This window comes from Barbatula barbatula, assembly GCF_947034865.1.
Source record: "Barbatula barbatula genome assembly, chromosome: 11".
NCBI classification, from domain to species: Eukaryota; Metazoa; Chordata; class Actinopteri; order Cypriniformes; family Nemacheilidae; genus Barbatula; species Barbatula barbatula.
The window spans coordinates 5,433,807-5,458,590 of record NC_136774.1 but is presented as its reverse complement, the minus strand read 5'-3'; the positions used below and the strand labels follow the sequence as shown (position 1 = coordinate 5,458,590).

Here is a 24,784-nt window from a genome sequence, read left to right as displayed (position 1 = left end):
TCTTTTTTGTCTGATTTTATCTTGCCAGAGATCTAAGTAAAATATCTAAGGACATGCTTCGGTGTCTGGAGACGCTGCCTAGAGGTTCATGGTTACTTGAGGGCACCGTGTATCGAATAGCTAGAATACACTACCATTGTTGTCAGCCTTAGTTTTCTTACTATTCAATTGCAAGCCAAAGCATTGCTATTTTGCACAGCAAATCCAGGCAGTCAGGATTTAATAGGTATTGTGCATTCACATCTATAGTGGTTTATGTGGCACATGATTCTGGATCGACATCCTTGTACAATATTCTATCAACCAATCAGACTGTAGAATTAAATTTAGTGGATTGTTATGGTAAGGAGTTTTTGCTGGATTAGAGTTCATACATCATCCTTATCAGCCTCTGATTTGCTGGGTTACAGGAATGGTGTTACCAGACCAACAAGGAACAGATTCGGGAACACATTTACCTTGGCTGAAAATGAATCATTTATAATTCCAATACACGCTCCATTTCATTTTTCCCTCTCTGTATATACTGTGGGTTCTAAAGAGGTCTGTGACCTCTAGCAAAAAGGCTGGTATTTAATCTAAATTATATTTTTTTCTTTACTATACAAATATATATATATATATTTAAGCATAGTAGTAAATTAAATGATACGTTTGTTTATATAAGATGCAGTCCTAAAACAGTTTTCGGCTTTAAATAGGATTTTGAATGTTGGACTTTCAATAGGCTCAGACTCTTTGGACACCATAATACAGTATATACCGTTTTCCACACTGAATTAATTAGCAATGCAATCCACAAACGACGTGTTCTAAGCAATGAAAGGCAATGTATAACACGGTCACATGACAGAGAAACAACATTGAAAACCGCAGGTGAGCGATACACTTGCCAAAACACAATCCAGCATAGACAACAATAAGGTCTTTAACAGACATGCATGAATGAAAAAATATTTAACACATAACCTTTCGAATAGTACATATCACACCTAGTACACGCTGGATATGTTTAAATTACACATGTTAACACAGAAAAGCAACACAATGCCACACATTGTGCCCTTTCCATTAAGGCATGGGGTGTCATGCAGCAACAAATCTGAAACTCAACAGTCTGATAAACTCCCTTCTAAAGTTTTATTTATTTATAAATTATTTTATGTATTTACTACAATCTGTATTCTTGTGAACAAAAAATGTGTAAAATGTACATTCCTACAGCCTTCATATCTCACGTTACATTCATGTGTGCATCATTATTCTTTTTTACGTTAATGGACTGTTATGTTTAATAATCTTAAGAATTCAATTCGCATTTCTTAGAAAAACCTTTTTAAAACCTATTCTTATGCAGTATCAAGAGTTTGCAAATGTTCCTGAGTGTATTTTCAAATGCTTTCTGATACTGACAAGTCTTCAGTAAGATATTTGTTATTATACTGATCAGGTTGCTCCAGTGGAGAAACTTAAATAATTGCATTTCTTCTTTTTTTATATATATCAATTTACATTCAAGGCCTGGTTGCCTTTTCTTAAAATAACACAATATTCCTAAAACAGCCCAATACATGCAGAAAGACATTATTTGATAGTTTACTGGCTGATAATGCAGCAAACTGCTCTTTTCAGCTATATTTGTTAACTATAAGAGAGAGAACTGTGATCATCTGAATATTTTTCATTGGGAAATAAAAAACGACTATTATTTTGTATTACAAGGCATAAAGGTCATACACTTTCAGACTGCAAAAGTGTTTAAGTCTACAGTGTGAACCATGCTTGTGGAGTTCTTTCTCCTCTGGGGTGTAAACTTTGTGTGGAAAGGTAATGCACCTTTTAAAAAAATACCCAATGCGTAATACTGCTTTATTTTCCTAAGTTATTAGTATATATTTTTATGTAATAAAAAGTTGGAATCAAACTCTGAAATATAGCAGGTATAGCATTCTACGATAACTACTTGCACGTATGGACATGCTGTGCTGCATCATGGGATAGCTTTGTCACAGGCCTGCCTGTGAAAATTATCCGAAAGCTTATTTGGGAGCATTCAAACTTACAGCTGTTTTTGTTTGCAGCAGATTTTGATATAATACTGAAGCGTTTGCGAGCTAACTTTGGTAAAGATAGCAGCTAGTACCCACACATTTAGATCTCACGAGTGTTGAGGCACTGTTTATATTCCCTGTAAAGAAACCCCGTGTGACTGTTCACCCGGGATCCTGTTTTGAAGAATGTGATTACAATATTAGAGGTTATTTTTTCCAGGAAACTGTACTAAAATGGAAATTTCTTGATCTAAATCTAAACTTCATCCTGTCATACACGAATATGTAACATCGCTAGAGTAAATGCTGATTTTGTATGTTAACCCATAATCAATCAAATGTCTGTTTCATTTTCCGAACTTGTCAGATATTAACAGGACAGAAAAAGAAACGTAGAAAGAAGGAACATAGATTGCCTTGTTACCAAAAACAGACCACAGTGTGCAGAATAAACAAGCGGTTTGAAAATGTCTGTTGTGCACAATCTAGGTCACTGCCATTTCATTTAAAGGAATGTTGTGGGCGACCTAAGCTCTTTCGACGGCATTTGTCGAACACCAAAGAAAATCATTTGGTCTCCATCCAGAAAGCGAGCCAGCATTCTGGAGGGACTAAAAGCAAAAAATTAAAGCCTGCTAAAATCACTTAGTCTAAATCTAAATCATCCTGTTTGATGTGAAACTTTGACTGAACTAATACTTTTATGTCATTCAAGAAGTATGATTGATAAGTATGTATGAGTACCGAGAACCAGTACTTTTTTGGACCGTTACATAACTGGATCGATACCAGAGTATCGATAAACTTCATGACAACGATACTGTTATGTTTTATCTCTTTGTATTTCGGTGTTAAATGGCAAATTAGAGGCTGATGCCGGTCATTTTCCAACCCTGAATAATGTCCGAATGGCCGAAGTTTGCTTGACCTTTGATTGAATCTAGGGCGATATGATTTCCGCGATGTATTTGCAATCTGCTTGTTTTGTGTGTTATGAGTGAAAGAGTGGCATTGGTTGCACTTGTGGAGCTTTCAGCGTCCGCGTTTCACAACGAGAAAGCTTTTGTCAAACACCCCCTTGCGGCAACCCGTCAAAATAAATGTCCTTTCTTTGAGAACATAGTTTTTAATAATTTATCATAAATAAGAGTATATTTACTTTAGTAAATTGAATTAAAGGTGCTAGTTAAATTATATTAGTACATATAATAAAAAAAAATATGACTTGCTTAGAAAATAGCACCTACATTTATGTAGACCTAAAACCAGAAAGGAAAAAAGAAATATGGTCTACCAGCCAAATAACCATAGTGATGTAAATATGTTGAATTACGTTATGATGTGCTCCTATGCTGAGTAAGTGAAATGCTAAGAAACACACACACGTTTTGTTATGTCACGTTTGTCTGTTTGCTCAGAAGCATTTGTAAACTGCAGTTCTAAAGCTCACCTGTAGTAAAGAAACTTAAACTGTTTAACATCTTTTCAGATCATGTCTTTTTGCATCAAATTATACAGCTTAGTATCGATAACAGTATTCATAAGCACCGGTATCGACAAGCAGTAACAATTTTATCGATATCGATAAAATCTTAATGATACCCATCCCTAGATGTTAGCACATAATAATTAACGTATGAAACAGTTTTGCATTTTAATAGTGACCACCTGTCCCTATGAACTTTGAGTCAAAACTACTTTCAATGGTTTTGTCAGATCTAGCCGACAGAACGTACTGTAAGTTATATTGAACCCGAAACATTCCTCTAGATCTTATGCATTCAAATTCATTGGTGTCGCACCCCCGTGTGTTCTTTTAAACAACCCATTGAAAAAAACATTTACCAGCAGTTTGCAAAGGTAGAAGCCAACATTGCTATTTTGTGAGCATCGCTCTGTAGAATTGGTTTGATTGTAGATTGCCACCACACTGAGGAATTCATGTGTTTCAATTGTTTGCTCTAAAATGTTCCTGCTATCTAGTTATTTAGAGATAAAAAGCACTTCGTATTTCACGTTATGAAGGAGTGGAGCCTACAAAAGGTTTTCTATGCTACAGATGGACTGGAGGTTGAAGAATGCCAAAGCTGGTTTCATCTGTAAAAATCCCATGTGCCAGGTGTGGCTTTAACTTACTTATCCAGTTGCATTTTTGCTTTTCTTACTCAGCAGCTGAAAGCAAGGCTTGGCTATTTTGCTCAACGAAGAATGCGGAAAGGAAACACATAGAGTTTCGCCAAGTCAACCTATAATAAATCCCACTTTATAGACTGTTAGGTGGGTCTGCACTTGAGAGCCAATCAGATGACTGCAGAGGAACCAGGAGAAGATGATGAATTGGAGGAAGGTGAAGATGGCGGATTCCAAAAGAGCCACTTGCGTTTACACTGGCGCTTTTGGTACAAGTAATCTTCCTTCTCGCGCTCCTTACGAGCTCGCTGATAATGATCTTCTTCTTTTAGATACCACACTGGAGGCCAGCGATGTTTCTCAAAGTACTCTTGGTTTTCTGAAAGATAAAATAAGACAGCAAGATAGACAATGTGACGCTGACGTCACGCCCTATGTTGCATGTTGCACTGACGCCGCCATCTTGGGAGGATCATACTCTGCTGCAATTTTTTTTTAAGTACCGTTACTTGTTTTGTTTGATATATCGAAAGTGAAAGAACCTTTTCCTGAACGACTCTGCGTAATGCTATTGCAGTTTTGTGTGTGTGTGTGTGTGTGTGTGTGTGTGTGTGTAAAGAGGTCCCACACATACCATATCAGTGAGCTTCAGCTTCTCAGGCTGTTGTGATTGGTTGGTGCCCCTCTCAGTGCACGTGTATTCATAAAGTTTGGCTTTTAGCAATAAACAGTAACAATGGAGTCAGCTTCACTTCATCAGTTAAAAATGCAGATAGATCGAAGTGTAACCTTGGTCTGCTAGTGCATGTGCAAACGTCAATCTTTGTTAGAGATCGCAATTTTTTTCCTACTATGGCGAGGGAAATGACACCGTACTGAATGGCGTCAGACTGGTTATATTAAATAACACTAATAACAGAAGCGTTACTTTTGCTTTTTATATTGGACCCAAGTTGGATAATAAAACAAGCAGATTGACCAGGAGACATATGCAAGCAGGACTTCAAAGGACGTTTCATATAAATGTTTTAGAGGTATGCGCACACTAACACAATATCAGTGAATCACACAGCTTTCAGCGGTCTGTGCGGATGGGTGCACGGTCTAAACGGGTTGTCCTGATTCTCTTAATGAGTAATGGGTGTTTTTTGGGCGTAACATGCATTAAAACAATCAGCTTGTCGTCTTCCATTCCCTTTAAGAACGCTTGCGCCATGGCGGATTCGCTATTTACACAGCGGAATTCGGAAGAGCAGACAATTCTCCAGAAAGGAAACACGTCTACTTGTGCTTGAGGTTAAAGCTCGCAAACAGACCATCTACAGGACAAGCCAGATTTTGATGTCCTCTTTAAATAACTAAAAACATGTTTGCGCCATTACTTTAGACTAGGTTTTAGTTGGTCTATGGCGTAGTCTATTTTCAGTTCCTCAAAATAGCAACGCGCCAACAATGCGCCTAAGCACACCTCATTTTTAGCCAACACGCCCATGGGCACAACGGGAAAACGAGATCCAGCTGAAACAAGGAAAAAGACTTGCGGTGCGCCTTGCGTCGCATTACGCTGGGTGTATGATAGGGTCCTATGTCTCAATATATTATTTTATTTTAGAATGAGACTAGTAATTGTTGAATGAAATCTCTATATAAAAACAAATTTGCAAATACCTGTTGATTTGGCTTTCATGTCTCGAGGGAATTTGCGACAGACTCTATTGTAGTTGGTGCAGATGTGGTGGAGGCACCAATCAGTCAACTGATGAGCACAGTGGAACTAATGGGGACAACAAATCACAAAAATTGGGAGGGAACACAAAGGGAAGAATACACGTTACTCAGGTGCTACCTCACTTCCCATACCTGTGCCATGTCCAGGTAGAGCAGAACATCTCCATCAATATCAGCTCCCATCATGGCAGCCTCTGTTAATACTGTCACAGTGTACAGCTCTAGAACAGACAAACAACAGCTATAAAATACAATTGAAAATTCAATTGTTGGGCTTTGTACATACATGCCAGGCTAATGTCTCTGGTTGTTGCATTGTGAATAGGAACAATAACTGTCTATCTTGGCTTTTCAAGACTTTTTAAGAAAGAGTTGCGCTCCGTCAGAAATCTGATTTACAAACTGCAAGTGCAGAACACTGAGTACAGAATGTGTGTTTTTGTGGAATTTCTCATGTACAGTACCTGTCAGCGCCACCAGGTGAGGCAGACAGAGACGGTTTGCAAGAACAATCAGCTCCATGGCGTCCAGATCTGAACGCGAGCAAAAGCGGCCGGTGTAGAGATACTCCAGCACAGCACGCATACAGCTACGTGTAGTGTTAGGAAAAAGCACCTGACAAAACAGCAACACATGCAATAGCAAAAATGTTCGTTAATAAAACTTTGACATTCAAAAACACTATTTGGAAGCAGTTATAAATATAAAAATATGCTGGTAAAAGTATACAGTATTTTGGCCACACCATAAGCACCAAAGTTGTGTATTACACTTCTTTAATGGAACTTCAACGATCACGGTCTTCATAGACTTTCTAGTAATTCAACTAATTTAACATTTCCTGCTACTTGTATGCAATTTATCTGTTTAAATGTTTATTTATTTTCCCCTCTGTTATTGTCTTTAACATATTGTGACTGTGCTGTACCTCTTTTGTACAACTCTCCACAAATGGTCCACCAAACATGGCTGCCATCCAATCGCAGCTTGAGATAAGCAGTGGTTTATGGGCCATGATAGTGCCATCGTCCAACCTGAACACCACATCTTCAGAGGAGAACACAATACATTTCCTGTAGCTTTTCAAACCACTTTTATATTGATCATCAATAAATAACCACATAACACATAACACGCTCCACTTTGTGCCCATCAGTGGAGTTTTCAGTGGAAGCTAATGACCAGGCAAGATGGAAAATGAGTGATTTATTATTAATATTGTTAACTGGCCAGTAATGGCCATGGCTACCGATAATATATTGTTATAAAGATCCTGATTTTCAAGTGAAATCGGAAAACAAACAGATGTGACTGCTATTCAATGCGATTTCAAATAAAATGTTTCTGTGTTTTATTTCTTTTAAAACTGCTTGAGGGGAGTATAAATAAATAGAAATGCTCATTGTTTATGTTAGTAGACAGAAAAGCAGGGTCAGCATTAGAAGACAGCATGATGTCCTTCAAACTTAGCAAGTGCTGAAAAACATGACACATTCGCCGCGGTTCATTCTACCAGATCATGATTATGAAACCTTACAAAGCCAGCTGACAAAATATGGACTTCTCTTCAGGGTGAATGACTTTTAAAAAGAACATTCTGCTTAAACCAATGTAACATTTGAGATACAGTTTGCTTTAGGTATATAAACAAAAATGACTGACAGTCTTCTGGAAGGAGGGGCATGGATTTACAAGGAAAACTATTAAACAACAGAAAAGTGAGTGGACTGCATGAATAAAGACCAGAAATGGCCTGTATAATAAGGGAGTAGTATAAAGGCTAGTTTTGGATCATGTTTATCAGGCTAACGGGCATGTATTAAACACATTAATATGCTAAATTACTCTAATCTTTTTTTTCACAGTCCTCTAACAAATGGAGCCCTACATTTTATGCAATGCTCAATATGGACGCTTTGGCGAAAGGAAGTCCCACCTTCCAGTAAAGAGAGCCAAACGCCAATCCATAAACACTGACTATTCTCTTAGAAAAGGGCTTTGTATAGAGTTCAGTGAGGTTCTTGCCAACCAGCACAGACCTCAAAAGGTGGCTGGGATAGTAAACGTACACACGTTAACAAAATATATAAAACTTTACCAGTGGTTTTTGGAGATTTTTCACGGAGTGTTTTTTTTACACTGAGTACAAAAAGCCTGCCTCGATGGCAGAGACTGTCTCCACTAGCTCTGCCCACCAATATGTGATTGTAATATAGAAAGTGTAAGAACGACGCCATTTCAAGCAGCGACTCAAGTTTCAAACCTTTTTGTAACATATTACAGATCATAAAGGCATTTGTTTTTAATAAAATGTATTTAAGACTTAAATTAATTTGTATTTATAAAGTTAAGGTTTAGGGAAGGTTAGGAGTAGATGTAGAAGTGCCACTTCTTCTCAGGGGCTTTGCAAATATTGAATCCTAGACTGAAGTCATTTCCTGTTCTTCTCCACTGTTGTTTTCGGTCCCTACTCTCTATCCTTGAAAAGCAAAAACAAAAACTGTAAAATGACTATTTGTAGGAAAGGGTCCTATGGGAAGGGTCTTTTTCTATACCAAGTGTGCCACTGAGTAAAATGTGAGATGCATTAATAAATTATTTATAAAGTCTGGTGTGAAAGAAATTAATTGACCAGCACACTGCTCAAACCTGAACCTTACAGAACACCTTTGGGTGTATCCGATCCCTTGACTTGAAGAGTAGTGGTAAAGAGAGATCTATGGAAGGATTTCCTCGATATTAAACGCACATGGTTTTAATGTTCAACAGGCTTTTAAACAGTTTGGTGGTCACAAACCTTTGGTCGTACAGTACTTAAGAAAAGCATAGACTTTACATGCCTCTTACCAGAGAAGGTCCCTTTTGCCAGGCATTCTTTCACACGATTGGTGCGTCTAACATGAAAGGCCTTGGTGATCTCCTGATTCATGAAGGCCTCATCGTTCAGGATGTTAGCCACCATCATGCGCAGGTCAAACACTTCCAGCAGTTCTGCAATGTGGGCCACCTGCATCAACTCCTTCTCGTGCTCGTCTAGTTTACCTGTGTACAGGTATCGTAACACCGATCGAAACGGACCAGGCTGCATTGATGGGTCCATGTGCACCACAGTCATCCGTCGGGAGTTGAAGGTGACAGGATCGTCTACCATCTCTTCTTGGATGCTGATGAAAGCACGGCTCAAAGCGGGGAGCAGGCGACCGCGGCGATCACAATCTCCACCCTTCAGAGTTCCATCACTGGTGCATGCACGCAAGTTCACTCTATCTCCATCGTCGCTACTCTCACAAACGTCAAAACTAGCAGCACGCATAAACAGATCACGTCCAGAAAGGGTTGGACCTCTAGGTCTATCCCGTTCCTGCACGCTCTCCTCAGAGCCTCGAGGTTCGGTCAAGAAGAGGTCGTAGAACTTAGAGGAGGCAGTGGCGAGGTTAATGCGGTGAGCAAAGATCCTCTGACGTTCCTGGAGAACTAAAATGACGTCAGCACAAAGTAGATCCTCCAACAGGCGGCTGGGGTGCTCTTCGATGTTACTCGGAGGGGGAGGGACCGTGATAATGGGTGGAGGGGGTTTGGGGGGAAGGAAGGGAGCTTGGAGGAGGGGTCTTTGAACATTTCGTAAATGCGACTTCCAGAACTGCAGATGACGGCGGGAAATGAGGGCTGCACGTATAGCGTTGTCAAAAACGTCCTTAACCCCAAACTGTGCAACAACGCTGGTCTCATAATAGGGAATGCCTAGCTCCTTCGCCACCTCACGGCCTTTCTCTGGGGCCAGTATTTCATTCGATTTAATGGGTCTGAAATAAAATAGAAAATGGAGGACATTTAAGGAATTGTTTACGCAAAAAAATCTTGGCATTTGATAGCTTTATGTCAGGAATTGTTACAAAATTGTCCCCAGCACTACTTTTAATTCATTATCATTCATAGCCATTCAAATATGGCAGGTTTATTTGGGAGGAATATTCTTTTTAGAAATTAATAATACCTGGCCAGTGGACGGCGAGCTCTGTTCACAGCCTCCAAGTCAGCATATCGCAGGTCTAGTTGGCAGCCCACAAGGATAACAGGAGCTCTGGGACAGAAATGCTTGATTTCTGGGTACCACATGGTCCTCACGTGGTAAAGGGAGTTTGGGTTTGCAATGGAAAAACACAATACCACCACGTCAGACCTGTTACCAACCCAGAGAAAATTACATTTCAATGCAGTAAGTAGACACTCTTTCAGACAATTGCATTTAAATAGTTACAATTTTAACTTCATAAGTTTCTATGAAAGGGAATTTTTTTTGTGATACTGTGGTATCAGATTTGCCAAGATAATAAAGAAGGCAATTTCAAAAGTCAAGATTTTTCAGGAAAGGAGATTTGGTGTTTAGGAAAAGAAAAAAAACTGTACATTTTAATACTTTTATTGGTTAAATATTTGAAAATTACGATGGCAAACATATAGGGTGATAATAGCAATGATTTATAGCAATCATCAATTGTGGAGATACAAAGTCAATGTCATACAAATGTCCTTATGTTAAAGAACAACACATTAAAAGTAAGCATACTAAAAACATTTGACAAAAACCTCAATTAAAAATATATGCTGTACTTCATAACTGAAATAATTTCTGTGTTTTTACTCCCTAAATTACAAGTTTACCTGCCATACGCAAAACGACGGTCCTTGTGATGGTCGCCAAAGGTGTCCCAAAGACGCAAAGACACACTGACATCATCCACGACATCCCTGGACCTCTCTAGAACCTGTACGGATAGACACACCTATAACATGGAGATTTACCCAAGAAACTGCATGTGCATTTTCAACATTTTATCTTCAGTTTTCTTAGATTGTACTATGATGTATATGCAATATTGCAGAAATTATTGTATTAAAATGCTACTGAATAATTACTGTAGGCGCCAAAAAGACCAGCTATTGCTCACCTCCTGACAGACTCTGTACTGATCTATTGCCCAGACAGTGGGCACATGTGTGGCCAGCAACTGATACTGTGTGAGGGTGGCGTTGCATGCCCGAGCACAGATGAGCCGGGTCTTTCCAACTGCGTTGTCCCCAACCACCACACACTTGATAGTCTCGACATTTGGCCTTTCATAGTCCATGTCAGAATCCATAAAATGAGGCCTTTAACAAACAAATATAAATGCAAGAATCATAAATATTAGGGCTGCGCAAGAAAACAAAATAATAGAAATATCACAAATTAGCATATCGCAATGGTTTGCAAGCAACAACTGAATTATTTGAAAATTCTAAAAGTTATCTACAGTATAGACCACTTTGGATGACGTAGACCACGCTAGCTAAATAAAAGTAGCTATATTTTCTTTAAAAATCTCCAAATTTTATTTATTAATAATCTCTATTCATTAAATAACACTGCCCAAAATGTATCGAGTAACAAGTACTAGGAGTAGTTTTTGAAGAGTAATTTTTACTTTTATTCAATTACTTTTTTAACACCAGTGCTTTTACTTGTACAATTTTAGCAATGTAACAGTACTTGGACTTAAGTACAAATGTCCAGTAGTCTTTCCACCACTGTCCACAAGTGAATAAACAAACAACAGATAACATCCACAGATGAGTTATACATCCAAATCACAATACAACTTGACTTGATGACAAATAAAATAACAAGACAGGGCATATATAGCGTTCTGGGGCTGAGGTAAGGTGTAGTGCAATCATGGGGTAATCAAGTGCAAGGGATTATGGGGAGTGTTGTCCGTGATGTCAGACGTTCGGTGAAATGGTAACGGGAATGGCCAGGAGAAGGTGCTGATGCGTGGCTGGCAACGATGGAGTTGATACACTTATCAAATTTTGCTTCAATATCGCACAGCCCTGATAAATGTATTTTATTTAAGCTCTTTCAAGCTTCCAGCTCTATAATGCATTTGACTAAATCAGAAAGTGATTTGTCATCCAAAAAATCATCCTACCATCTAAACAGCTGTGCATAAAAAATATACTGCAACCTCATCCCTGCAAATTTTCCATCATCCTAGCATTTTGTTTGACCCAAGTCTCCCAACTGCGCTGACCTCTTTAAACAGAGCTGGTTCAGCATATTGAGCAATCTCAGAATGGGCAACACATGGGATCAATAGACTTATTCCCCCCTACTGTCTCCATATTGACTCCAACAACAAATAATACAATTTAAGACTGAGCTGGGTGTAAGTGTGTATGGACTAAACCAAGCTATACAAAAGAAATATACAGAAAACATCCCCCCAAATACCGGGTCATTCAAAAAGTAAAGAACAGAGAAATATGTTATGCATTTAATCCTTTACAGGTTTAAGGGGTAGGTTTCAGGTTACATAAAGTCTTAATCTGGCATGCAAACACTGAAAGTCTGTTTGTGTGCGTATGAGAGAGACCTCCTACAAGGGGTAAACAGGTCCCCTAGAGGGCTTTGTTTCAGATACGAACTTTCCGAAATAAAACACAAACCTTGATTCACTGGTTCCACCAAATCTTTCCGAAAGGTCTTTCAACTAATGGCAGCTTTTAAACTAGACATACACTTGCAGATTTCTTAAAAGCTTCAGATAGAAACACACTAACTGATCAAATCTGCAGACTGGCAGTCCAGACTGAAAATCTGGGCAAAAGTCTTGTAAGTGTATTTTAGCCTTAAGACTGGTAGGCAGTACATCATATTTAATTATTTATATGCTTGATTTACTTTTTACTACAGAGCAAACAGTTGCCGTTTATAGTCTGGATGCAACCAGCTAGTTTTGTGTAATTACCAACACCGTCCGAGAGGGTGGATGACATCACAAAAGCCAAAACAGCAGATCGGGTAACAGAGGAGCAGATGCTGATGATAAAGTGCAGCAGGTGTGAGATGTTGCCATTTTCTCTAAATTCACTGTGTAACGGATGTGTCCCATCAGACTCTTTTACCAGCACTGCATTTTCAGTAGAAAATTAATGTTATGACTCTGGCTGCTAGCAGCAATAATATTAATGTTTATAGAGACAGACTGTGTACGCACTATAGAGAGGGAAATGATCTCCATGCGCAGGCTTTAAATAGCTTTATATGCAGATGTTAAATGTCCAAGTGTCAACTTATTTTTTGTATTCTTCCCCAAATCTAATATTTTATCATTTTAACCCATTTTGTTGCGTTTGAATGGTGTGCACGTTCTATGTTAACTTAATATAACTGCTGTATGGTTTCACATTTAGTTTTTTAATGCAATAACAGCCATGCATTTCCTTTTTAAGTGCGTCTTATAAGTCAAATACTGAACTTTTCCAGGGTCTTCCGGTTTGACTGTATTTGCTATACTCGAAATAGTACCCATTCCTATAATCACGCAATCTTTAAAAATGATATCTAATAATCTTTGTTGATTGTTCTGGTAAATACATATCTGCTTGAAAATATATAACAATCTAATGTATGTATGTTCATCCGTAACACATAGTATACAGTAATCATTTTATAATAAGCCTAAATCAGTAACCTATAGGTAGTCCTAGGTCTTATTTTGCACACCGTATAGTCCATTTATAAACCGTTTTGGATCGGTATAGGTATGTGCCACTTGGCTACATAGCCTATATGGGTCAATTTAAGTTAAGCAAGCAGCTCAGCAGCCCATCAATGTTTATCAGTAGGTGTTTGACAGATAAAGCTATCAACTCGCAGAGAACAGACTGAATCACATGACTGGAATATTGACTCCATCACAAGCGCATTTAAACGCAATCCTTGGCCTACCAAGATGTCATAAGCTATGTTTCTCGGTAATGAGGCAGGATGCAAAGTGTTCAAATTCATGTATCACTTTAATACGCATCAAACGCAAGCCTATGTAATAATAAACATGATTACCTCCTTGTGTCTTGTAATGGAGGTGGATGGTTATGGCAACCCAGTCCCTGGTTTCCAAGGAAACGGAATTTACTCCTCATCCATACAAGCCACTTCATACAACATTTCAAAACACACCCGTTTTAAATCTGTGTGTTTTGAAGCTCAATTCCTTCCTGTCACTGAACAGTATAGCCTATTTGACACAACGATTGTATTATTTTCTCAATTTTATTTTGGCATACTGTATAATCATATCTAATAAAACAAAGCTATTTCATTTGCAATGAGGAAGGAGTGTTTCTACCTTTCAAAGAAGACTCTGATAAGATACTGTAGTAAGCAAAATGTTCAATAAAGCCTTTAGGTCAGCTTGAGCTCATAAGTTTAAAATTCAAGTCACTTTTGGGTAAGAGCATCAGCTTTGTCTCCGCAGGCAATGCGACTTGTTTTTTGATAGCAAGATGCTAAAAGCGACATTTTCAACGCTTTTAACGGGTTTTAATGCATCTCGTGAAGGCAGAGGATTCGTTTTGCTTGAGTGCGCGAATTTCGTTACCGCAAACCCGCCGCCTGCATCACTGCTGGAACAATGTTTAGTTATTCCAGGTACATTTTTCATAAAAGCCTTTATCTTTTTCTAAATTGATTTAACGCTGATGCAATGTGAAATGTGTAGTCTTCAGCATTGACTGGATTTCCTTTGCTATATCACATGTTTAATTATTTATGGAGAATAAGATTAAGATGAAAAAGGCTACATCCTACTTATTGTATATCCTGGTTCGTTTTTTTATTAGCCTACCAGAGACCGAATCATGTGTGAATCAAATAAAATTACTGACCTGTTCGGCCTTATCATATAAATACGGCGGATCATACACTCCATAAAGAGACGTATTGCTTATATAACAGAACTCATACAGATCTGCGAATGTTCCCTGCGTACAGCAAAGCGCGCCGCGTATCTCGGATTGAAATACGGTTCATTCGCCGCTCCTGACGTTCAGTGACGCTCTTACGTAACCGCAGATGTCTCCTTGAGAAATGAAGCTTCAAATGTCAATGAATAACTGCAACTGAATACGTTCCTGATGAAATCCCTTTAAGTCATAAAGCGGAGGCTGGTCTTACCGCATCAGAGGAAAGTGCTGCATCGGCCTGGCCGATATGGGGAAGCGACAGAAGAGAGGCAGATCCGTCGGATGCTGCTTGAGACTGAGGAGAGCCGTATCTGAACTTCATTTTCCTGTCAAAAATATACGGCGTAGAATCGGAGCCGTCAAAGAAAATCGTTCTTGGGTCCCCAAACGCCATCAGAGAAGAGCTTGGTTTTCGGCTGTGGAGCTGCCAGGCAGCGAGGCCGGACAGTCTGCTCTTGATGTTTCCACAGTTACCGTACCAACTGTACAACACAGGCACACCAACCCAGCAGTACCTCCCATTCACTGTAACACAGGCACATTGACTCAGGGACTGCAGTACTCCCTATTCACTGTACAGTACGCACGCCAGCAGAACAGCCCCCATTCACTGAATACATCTGAGCAATGATATTTGTAAAAGCAATGAGTTTTAGGATGCAATGGTGAATTGTGTGTTACATTGACTATTATACGTGCACAGGGCAGGGGCTATATGTGTACATTAGAGACTTACGGAAAGAATAATTCACTTAGATTTGATGGAAAAATGCTATTTATTTTTTGGAAACAAAAGCAGAAAATGCTAAATCAGTGCTGTGAGGTTTTATCAAACGTTTGGAGCGAGATCACGTATGTTAGGAGAAGAGCCACTCAAAGTTTCAGCAGCGGCCCCCGAGCCCCACCAAATTCTTTTTTTAACAAATAATTGACCAGCGCAAATAGAAAAATTATAAAAGATAGAAAAATGAACGTAGAAATTGTCTGACTCCGGGGCACGTATGACAAGCTGTGTGTAAAACATTACTGAAATGTTAACCAGAGTTCCCATCTTTAAAAGATTTAGATGAAAGGAACTACAATAGAATTTAGAATAGAGAAATGCATCTCTGGTACCTTTCTTGATTTCATGTATCGCGTGGGTAAAGCAGAAATGTGCATTGTCTTCAAATACTTATATTTAATCATTTATTTCAACCAATAAGAATGTTGACAAACATGTTATCAACATCAACAAAATCACGATCAAATGTGCCATATTTACACAAATATAACATCATGTAAGATTAGTGTATTTTATTAATGAATGTAAATTAAAGTGCAAGTTATACATTAAACATAAATGATGAAGACAAAAACAAATACATCTCTTACAAATACTTTCCCAATATGACAGTAAACAGGGGTTGAGATCTGTTTGGTTAAAATGCATTCCTTTTTGTTTAGCGAAACAAAGACATTTATACAGGTTTGGAACAATCTGTGGGTGAGTAAATGATTTTTTCTTTTTTGAGTGAACAGTCCCTTTAAGACTGATGCAGGTGTATTTTGAGTCAGAGGAGCATACACTTAAAAAAGTGAAAGTTTGGACCAACTTAAAAAAAAATTACCTAAGAGATAACTTGTTATAAGCAATTTAATTAGTTTTTCTCAAATTATATCTATGGCTTGGTTCAAATCAAAATATACACATTTCAACAAAACACCATTATTGTGATCATTGTTTGCTTTAGTTGGGCTTTTGATCCATGACTTTGGTTAAATTAATTCTCTCTATTCGCTTTAAGTGATCACAATAGTGTTTCGATCAGAACGCTCATGCATTAAGAAAAGAAGATATAATTTAAAGTTATGTTTTTGTGATATTTATCAAGCTTTGCTAAAGATAAGAAGTTATTAAATAATGTGTAAGTTGATCTTTTATGACTGATTTGAATGTTCTTATTCACAAATGCAAAGATACTGTGATAAAATAAACAAATATTTGTTTCGACACACTTAGACATCAACACAGATACAAACCTCAATAACGGTGACAATCATCAAACTAATTCAGATAAACAGATCAACTTCAATGCATGAATGAGTTTTGTATTATGATGTTACCCAGCATGCATTGCAGCATGAAGCCTTTTGTTGTTTGTCACCATTGTGGAGATTCATACACTGATTCTTCATTTGTAATTGATTCAACCTTTTTAGTGTTTTAATACCACTGTTTTAATCTTGATCCTGACGGATCTTAGTTTTCATTGCCTCAGCAAATGTCAAACAGTCTGAACCTTTTATTAAAATACAAGAGTCAAGAACCCAACTAAAGCAAACACTGATCACAATAATGGTGGTTTGTTGAAATGTATACATTTTGATTTGAACCAACCCATAGATAGAATTTGAGAGAAACCAATAAAATGAAATTCATATTACCGTAAATGGGTCTGACTGATCGCATCTGCTCTTTGTGAGCGAACTCATCTCAACTTCTGATTGGTCATTACACTCATTAGCTGTTTCTGATTGGTTATGATGCTCAGCACTGTGAAGACAGATAAAATCTTGGGTTGTTTCAAACCTATACAAATTTCTTTGTTCTGTTAAACACAAAGAAAGCTATTTGTAGGAATGTTAGCAATTTTCAGTTCTGTGACATCATCCACTACCATAGGAGAAAAATATTGCATATTCATTGAGATATTTTGAAGAATTTAGGAACACAAACAGTTCTGGGGCACCTCAGAGTACCATTACATTGTACCTACATTGTACCTACTGAGTGAGGGCGAGAGAGGGAGAGAGAGGGATAGAGAGGGAGAGAGAGGGAGAAAGTGAGAGCTAGGGGGAGAGAGAGGGAGAGCGAGGGAGAGAGAGGGAGAGAGTGAGAGCTAGGGGGAGAGAGAGGGAGAGCGAGGGCGAGAGAGGGAGAGTGACGGCGAGAGAGGTAGAGAGAGGGAGAGAGTGAGAGCTAGGGGGAGAGAGAGGGAGAGCGAGGGAGAGAGAGGGAGAGTGAGGGCGAGAGAGGGAGAGAGAGGGAGAGTGAGGGCGAGAGAGGGAGAGAGAGGGATAGAGAGGGAGAGAAAGGGAGAAAGTGAGAGCTAGGGGGAGAGAGAGGGAGAGCGAGGGAGAGAGAGGGAGAGTGAGGGCGAGAGAGGGAGAGAGAGGGACAGAGAGGGAGAGAGAGGGAGAGAGTGAGAGCTAGGGGGAGAGAGAGGGAGAGCGAGGGCGAGAGAGGGAGAGTGACGGCGAGAGAGGTAGAGAGAGGGAGAGAGTGAGAGCTAGGGGGAGAGAGAGGGAGAGCGAGGGAGAGAGAGGGAGAGAGAGGGAGAGAGAGGGAGAGTGAGGGCGAGAGAGGGAGAGAGAGGGAGAGTGAGGGCGAGAGAGGGAGAGAGAGGGATAGAGAGGGAGAGAGAGGGAGAAAGTGAGAGCTAGGGGGAGAGAGAGGGAGAGCGAGGGAGAGAGAGGGAGAGAGTGAGAGCTAGGGGGAGAGAGAGGGAGAGCGAGGGAGAGAAAGGGAGAGCGAGGGAGAGAGAGGGAGAGAGAGGGAGAGCAAGGTCTTGTTACCTGGTAGTGAAAGTTAATAGTTTAAGCAGACAATCAGTATAAACACTATGGGCACCGCCGTGACAAATGTAGAAGCACTATTGCCTTTGGAACAGTTTCATGTCAATGAAGACTGTGGGTTTATTCTTCCTGAGCCGCTGGTAGGTGCATAAACTCTTAACTTTTTTTTAGCAACACTCTAATAATTAGCGTTGTGCTCGGTTGTAGTATGTATATATAATGTACAACACTTTTGTGATGTTAATAACAAGGTTGCTAGTTGCTTTAGCTTTATTAGGAAATAGCTCATTTATGATAAAGGAACTATTGTGTCCCTGTTGAGTCTCATGCTAACCGACATTAATCATTACGTGCAATGCGAAAGTCCTATTCACTGTGACTAGTCATTTTTATTCATCATGTTAAGATGTGCTGCGAGACTCATTTGGTGGTACATTTGAAACATTAGACTTTGACACTGTTTGCTTTCCACGTGACCTTTATCTACTATATTTGCTTTTATGTTAAAGTTAATAGAAAACCTTTCATTCTAAAGACATTTCTTTCGTTTCTACAAGATCAGGCTAAATGCCTGATAAAAGATAAAAGGCGCCATATATATATATATATATATATTTTGTTTACTACTAGCAATAGTTGCTTGAAGGTTTGCATGAATTTAAACTACCTACCAAAACTTGATTCTTTTCTGTGTTTCAGACAGACCTGCCAGAGCAGGGCTGGACTGGGATAAAAAAAGGGCCCTGGCATTTTTGCTCAGACCGGCCCACCACAATCGGTCGGACACAACCAACCAGTACCCCATCCTTGCGGTCCCTGTAGATATGCATATCTACTTTTCCATTCCCCAAAACCCCTACAAAGCTGAGAACTAAGTGCCATGGAGAGAGAGAGAGACGAGAATGATAACTGAATGAGAAAAATGATCCCCATACAAGTATCTTTAATATATAACAATGTAGAGAGATGGTTGCACATATTTTATACTTACTTAGTGGAAATGGCTCCATGGTGCTCTGAACATCAAAGACAACGAACTACAAACGTAAGGGCATCCTGAGATAGAGAGAGAGAGAGAGAGAGAGAGAGAGAGAGAGAGAGGGGGAATAACGAGTCACATTTCAGTCTACAATATTATGAATATTTTTATAATAATATCAATAATCTCAACCCACCTTACAATAACAGCAGTTTCCTCAGTAGCTTGCTCTTCTCTGCAACTCTGTCAATTACAATGTGCTCCATGTTATAAAAGCTAGTTAACATTAGAATAATCAGCCGAAGTTGCAATTGAATAAGTTAACTCTGCTAACCTAGCTACAAAAACAATGCAAAATAGCTTATGCTGTGTTATTTGACTTTAGCTGACTGAGTGGCTAGTGCAGTAGGTGACAATCTGACAGACATTATAATAGCGACAACGATCATGTTGTCTTACTATAATATTCATTAATTTAGGTAAATCATCATCTTCGTAGTGGCCCAACCAGGCCCACACACTGTGATGTCACCGTCCGGAGCAGAAGGTGGCAGTAATGCACCAAAAAGCTGTTTACCGTAAAACACGCAGAAGTCACCGGCCAGTCCCTGTATGGTGGTGGCGTCACTTACTTGACCAGGATCGGTGATCCTTAGCTGTTGTGTTTCCGATATGAGCTTGTTCTTCAGAAATGTTTGGTAATATGTAACGTTAGCTTGTGTGGACGCTACCGCACTACTTGATCAACAAAAGAGTTTCGCTACGGAAAAGCTATTTGATTCAGAAAACAGCGACGTTACCACCACGCTACTGAAAAATGTAGTTAAGCTAGTAGCGTCACTGCTTGTAGCGACGCTACTGCCCAACACTGCTTACAGTTTCAAGTACACTCTCCTACTCACTCTGTCTCTCCTTGACTTTACTATCAGACACCTACTCCTCTGCCTGGGTGCCGCCATGGCTAGTCACCTCTCCTCCATGTGCTATGTTCACCTGTTTTTGCAAAATTTCGTCAGGTAAGCTACTATAGGCTTGGAAATTGAAGCTACAGCACTTAACATGTCGGTTATTTTTGCACATGTTGAGGCATCAACCTCTAGAATTTGTATTTGTTTGGCCCGCAACTTCTCCGCACCCCCCTTGCCCTTGCGCTTTTGTTTCTCCATCCTAAGTCCAGAGATTTCTGGCTCTGACCCACTGACTGGCTGCATTTGACACAGGAAACCGAGGGGGAGGGGTGGAGCCCTAACCATAAGAGATGATTGGGCCAGCCCAGTGTCAGTCTGGATAATGAACCAATGGGCCGCTGTCCCTGCTTTATGGGCCGGTCGTTGGCAAATAAAAAAAAATAATTTTATATTAACCGGCCCCCAAGTGCGTCGGCCCACCGGGCATTTGCCCGGTATGCCAGATTACCAGTCCAGCCCTGTGCCAGAGTACTTCATACCCTGGATGGACATTGCTAAAAATGTCCCTGAACTCATCTCATCCCATTCCTTGCGGCTCAGAGTTCATAACGTACGATAGTACATTGCATGCTTCTCTAAATATTGACAAGCGCTAAACTGACAAGTGCTACACTTATGAAGAACACAAAAAAACATTTTGCTTGTTCACTTCAGGCTGTCCTTGATAATATTCTATATAATATGGTATTCAACATTTTACATACTTTTCTGCCTAATCGACTTATGAAAAAATGTTTTGCCTAGTAATTCAGATATGAATACACTGTAAAAAAGGTTATTTTATAGAATCTTTTTAAAATACGACAAAAAGCTGCATTTCTTTCAGTGTAGTTTTTCATTAGTTGATAGAATGGACATGTCTTGTCCCAGATGCCTTTGCTGGAGACCCATCTGTTGCAGAGTCACCGTGAGCTGCGTTTGGCTCATCTCGCTTTGAGTACATTGACTATGGGTTACATATGGCAGGAGGGAGAGAGAGAAACCGTAAAAGTATATATTTTAGTTCTTTCATCATTTGAAGACCCAGTTACACTTACGTTTAAGCTAATGTTTGTCTTGAACTCTTTTAGGTCCTTCCACGAAATTTGGCTGTGCCATTATGGGAAGTGTCCCAGAGACTGGGTCTACCCCCAATTCTCTCCCACGCTGATACAGTCCTTGCCAACTGGAAGAAAACAAACCCAGATGGGTAAACTTACCATGAAATAGAGGCTCATTTGCATATTTCAATCTAATTTGTCATCCACTTCTGTCTGATCTTTGATCTTTGTAATAGTTTACCCCAATATTAATGATTTTTCGTTTAAGTGACCTTATGTGATTCAACGTTAATCGTTTGGTAACAGTTTACAGTACGGTTGTATTTGTTAACATAATAGCATAACAAGTTAATGCATTAGCTAGACGTATTATACAGTTAGTTCGTGTTAGCTAATGCATTTACTAATGTTAACAAATACAAACGTATACGTTTAACCAATGATCTTTATAAAATGACAGCAGATACTGTACTGTGAAACCCATAGACCTGGCCCTATCCTGACAACATTTCTCATAAAAAGTATATCACCTGGCTGCATAACCTTTCAAATCAAAATCCACTCTGTAGGTGAAACGTGCCTTGGTGTATGTCAGGGTGGTAATATTGCAATTTCAGAATATTGAATTTACAAAAAAAAATTCACAATGGCTTTGAAACAGCCTAAAAAGCATTTGTGTACTTGGACTATTGGCTCAAAAAGTTACGAAAACTACCCCGCCTGATAACTATTCCCTGTTTATTTGTCTTTCATGCCCAATTGGATGCTGATTGTTACCAGGCCCTTTGCTATGGAGTAAGTCTTTTGTAGAATTAACAGAAATGCTCTCCAAATGTTATTTATAACAAGAACCAGCAGAGGGAGCCATCTCATTACGAACAATGTAGAAAATGCAAATAGGCTCAATGTGTATTCGTATCCTTTCTGCAGCATCGTGATAACACATTAAATGACTACATCTGGTGCAATCTTAACCTTAAGTTCTAACTGTTTCTGCCTCTAGCAACTTGGAGTTGTTAATAACATTGCCTGGAGGCGAGACCGTTCGAGGCTTTTTTCTGGTTACACTGCTGGTGGAGTTGGCAGCTGTCCCCGGTCTAAAGGTGTGACACCTTTAAATGATTTTCTAAGCGCCACCGTTTACAGACAGTTCACCAAGATACACAGTGGAAACCATGATACTAAATAATATCGATGCACTGTTATTAGAACAACAGACGGAGCACTGGATAGGGTATCATGGCATTGCCGTCTTATTTTCTGTCCCCAAAAGATTCAATATCTTGAAAACAAGATTTCTGTTTTGCAGGCAATTCCCGAAGTCATCAGCGGTGTCCATTGTAATAATGTTGCTATGGTCACCAAATCTCTGAACGTTGTAGGTCAGGCCATAGACAGCATGAAGCAGGCCCTTAAACTAATGCACGGTAATACTTTCAAATGACAAATGAACTCATGAATGCATTCATTCAGGCATCTTTAATACTTTATCGGCGGCATCTGACATTGTTCTGCTTCAGATTACGTAGATCCCTCCATATTCTATGGGCTTTTGAGGATCTATCTCTCCGGGTAAGCGTATAGCTTTTGCAGCTTTCCCTATGCCTATGATTTCGCTCTACTTTTTGTATGTGTATGCATGTGCCAGATGGAAAGATAACCCTTCGATGGCAGAAGGTCTAGTGTATGAAGGAGTTCAGGAGAAGGCAATGGAGTATTCGGGGGGAAGTGCGGCCCAGAGCAGCACCCTTCACTGCTTTGATGAATTGATGGGAGTCAAACATGAAGGTGACAGCGGTAAGAAAACCCCCAGTACATGCCCTCCTGGCTACTTCAGTCTGTTATTGTAATAATATAATAATAGAGAAATACTTTATGCAAGATTCATGACTGTAGGTGTTTCTGTGCTATTTCTGCTTGATGAAAGTTATACAAAAAACTGAATAGACAACAGTTTGAATTACAAACGGTTATCATTATTAATATCGATTCAGATATTTTATTCAGATATTTTCCTTGAAAACAAAAGAAATACTTATTTTAATTAAATGCGTTACTTTGCACTATGCAGTACTACTATCAAGTGACTTGAGTATCATGTTTAATATATCACTCATGGCGACACGAATAGGACACAAATGGCACAGTTTTCTGAGAATGAATACAAATTTATTTATTACATCTGGAAGATCTGGAGCATTTAGATCTAGACCACAGAATTTCTGCATCCTTCTTGTGATCTTTGTAAATGTCGGAAGCCTTTTCAACATAATCTGATTTAGGACTATATATAAAACATTTCAAAAGACAAGGCTTAAGACTAGTCCCAGGCTAAAATGAATTTTAACTGAAAATAACTTGCCCTGACATATGTCATGTTTCAAGAGGAACATCAGTGATGTTTTTTTAATACGCTGGCTTAGGCTAAGCCTTGTCTATGAAACCGGCCTTTTATATATATATATATATATATATATATATATATATATATATATATATATCTTTATATATGAATGAAGTAACATTACTAAAACAAAACAATGACATTTCTTCAAAAGGAGAAACACGGCCTGAAGGTAAAATATAGGCCTACATTGGCAAATGATTAACAAGTTGTCATTGTATTGAGATGAATGTTTGGTTTTGTGAATCAGGGGCCTTCCTGAAGAGAATGAGGGACTACATGCCCCCCTCTCACAAGCATTTCATTGAGAACCTATCCAGTCGTCCATCCCTGCGCAAGTTTGTGCTTCAGCAAGCAGATGAACACCTGACACACGCATTTGAGCAGTGTTTATCTCGTCTGGTGGACTTCCGGAATTATCACATTAATATCGTCACTCGTTACGTCACGATACCAGCCTCTCGTGCCAAACAGCACCGCGTTAGCGGGCGGGAGTCGGTCGAAGAGCTCGGCACAATCGGGCAAGCTCCCACAGCCCTGGAAGAAAGAGGCACTGGAGGATCAGGGATTATGAGCTTTTTGAAGATAGTACGAGATAAAACCAAAGACGGCTTCATCTCACAGTTTGCTGGCGAGAAGCAGGACCCGTCAATGACAACGATACAGAAGGCGACATCTGAGCTTGAAATATGATGGAAAAAGAATCGGATATTTCAAAGAGAACCTTCATATTCTCAAACTTCACAATGTCATAATTCACACTGTTGATTATTGTTGATATTCATGCAATTTTGTGTATACTTTCATTAAATAATATCCTGCCTCTTCCTATCTTTGTAATGACAATGAAAGGCCAAGTTTCCATCCATCATAAACGTAATCCATACATCTGATGGGTAAACAAGTACCTTTATGCATTATGCTAGTAAGAGAAGACAATTCAATTACTGACGTGTTTCGTCACAATGGCTCAAGAGCATACCTGAAGTTACCTTCTTGTGCTGTATGTTAGCCTACCTGTTTACATTTCTACGGAATTTAACTAACCATCACCATCTCAAATCTTTACTTAAGGGTTAGTAAAACAGAGTAATTTTTTATTTTACGGTGAACTATAACTTTAATATGGCAACCTA

At 39.2% G+C, this 24,784-nt stretch overlaps 2 protein-coding genes across 10 annotated transcripts; one reads left to right on the top strand and one right to left on the bottom strand.

Moving 5' to 3' along the window:
- Window positions 1-4,351: 4,351 nt before the first annotated feature.
- Window positions 4,352-11,060, bottom strand: rhobtb2a (Rho related BTB domain containing 2a; the record flags this gene model as incomplete). Its single annotated transcript, XM_079466802.1, has 9 exons — window positions 10,859-11,060; window positions 10,572-10,675; window positions 9,904-10,089; window positions 8,757-9,712; window positions 6,838-6,956; window positions 6,374-6,524; window positions 6,042-6,130; window positions 5,850-5,955; window positions 4,352-4,560 (listed from the first exon to the last, which is right to left on the bottom strand). Exons 1-9 carry the CDS (start codon window positions 11,048-11,050, stop codon window positions 4,352-4,354), a joined length of 2,112 nt encoding a protein of 703 aa, XP_079322928.1. The 5' UTR covers window positions 11,051-11,060.
- A 7,084-nt stretch (window positions 11,061-18,144) lies between these two features.
- On the top strand, window positions 18,145-24,475 carry ido1 (indoleamine 2,3-dioxygenase 1). Of its 9 annotated transcripts, none has more exons than XM_079466902.1 (10): window positions 18,145-18,401; window positions 20,661-20,754; window positions 21,075-21,194; window positions 21,275-21,393; window positions 22,025-22,039; window positions 22,248-22,347; window positions 22,554-22,671; window positions 22,765-22,816; window positions 22,893-23,041; window positions 23,899-24,475. In XM_079466902.1, exons 2-10 carry the CDS (start codon window positions 20,689-20,691, stop codon window positions 24,339-24,341), a joined length of 1,182 nt encoding a protein of 393 aa, XP_079323028.1. In that variant the 5' UTR covers window positions 18,145-18,401; window positions 20,661-20,688; the 3' UTR covers window positions 24,342-24,475. The 9 variants fall into 9 exon arrangements, with proteins under 9 accessions (XP_079323028.1, XP_079323029.1, XP_079323033.1 ...); XM_079466906.1 differs by lacking the exons at window positions 18,145-18,401; window positions 20,661-20,754 and adding exons at window positions 19,101-19,302; window positions 20,166-20,252; XM_079466903.1 differs by lacking the exon at window positions 22,025-22,039.
- The last annotated feature ends 309 nt before the right edge of the window (window positions 24,476-24,784 follow it).

What these genes read in the sequence shown, in the direction of transcription:
- ido1 (XM_079466899.1), top strand. Translation starts at nt 20,527, where the DNA reads ATGAACCAATGGGCCGCTGTCCCTGCTTTATGGGCCGGTCGTTGGCAA. An exon ending in GGCCCTTAAACTAATGCACG is followed by an intron (nt 22,672 to 22,764) that starts GTAATACTTTCA and finishes GTTCTGCTTCAG; the next exon opens with ATTACGTAGATCCCTCCATA. An exon ending in TTGAGGATCTATCTCTCCGG is followed by an intron (nt 22,817 to 22,892) that starts GTAAGCGTATAG and finishes TGCATGTGCCAG; the next exon opens with ATGGAAAGATAACCCTTCGA.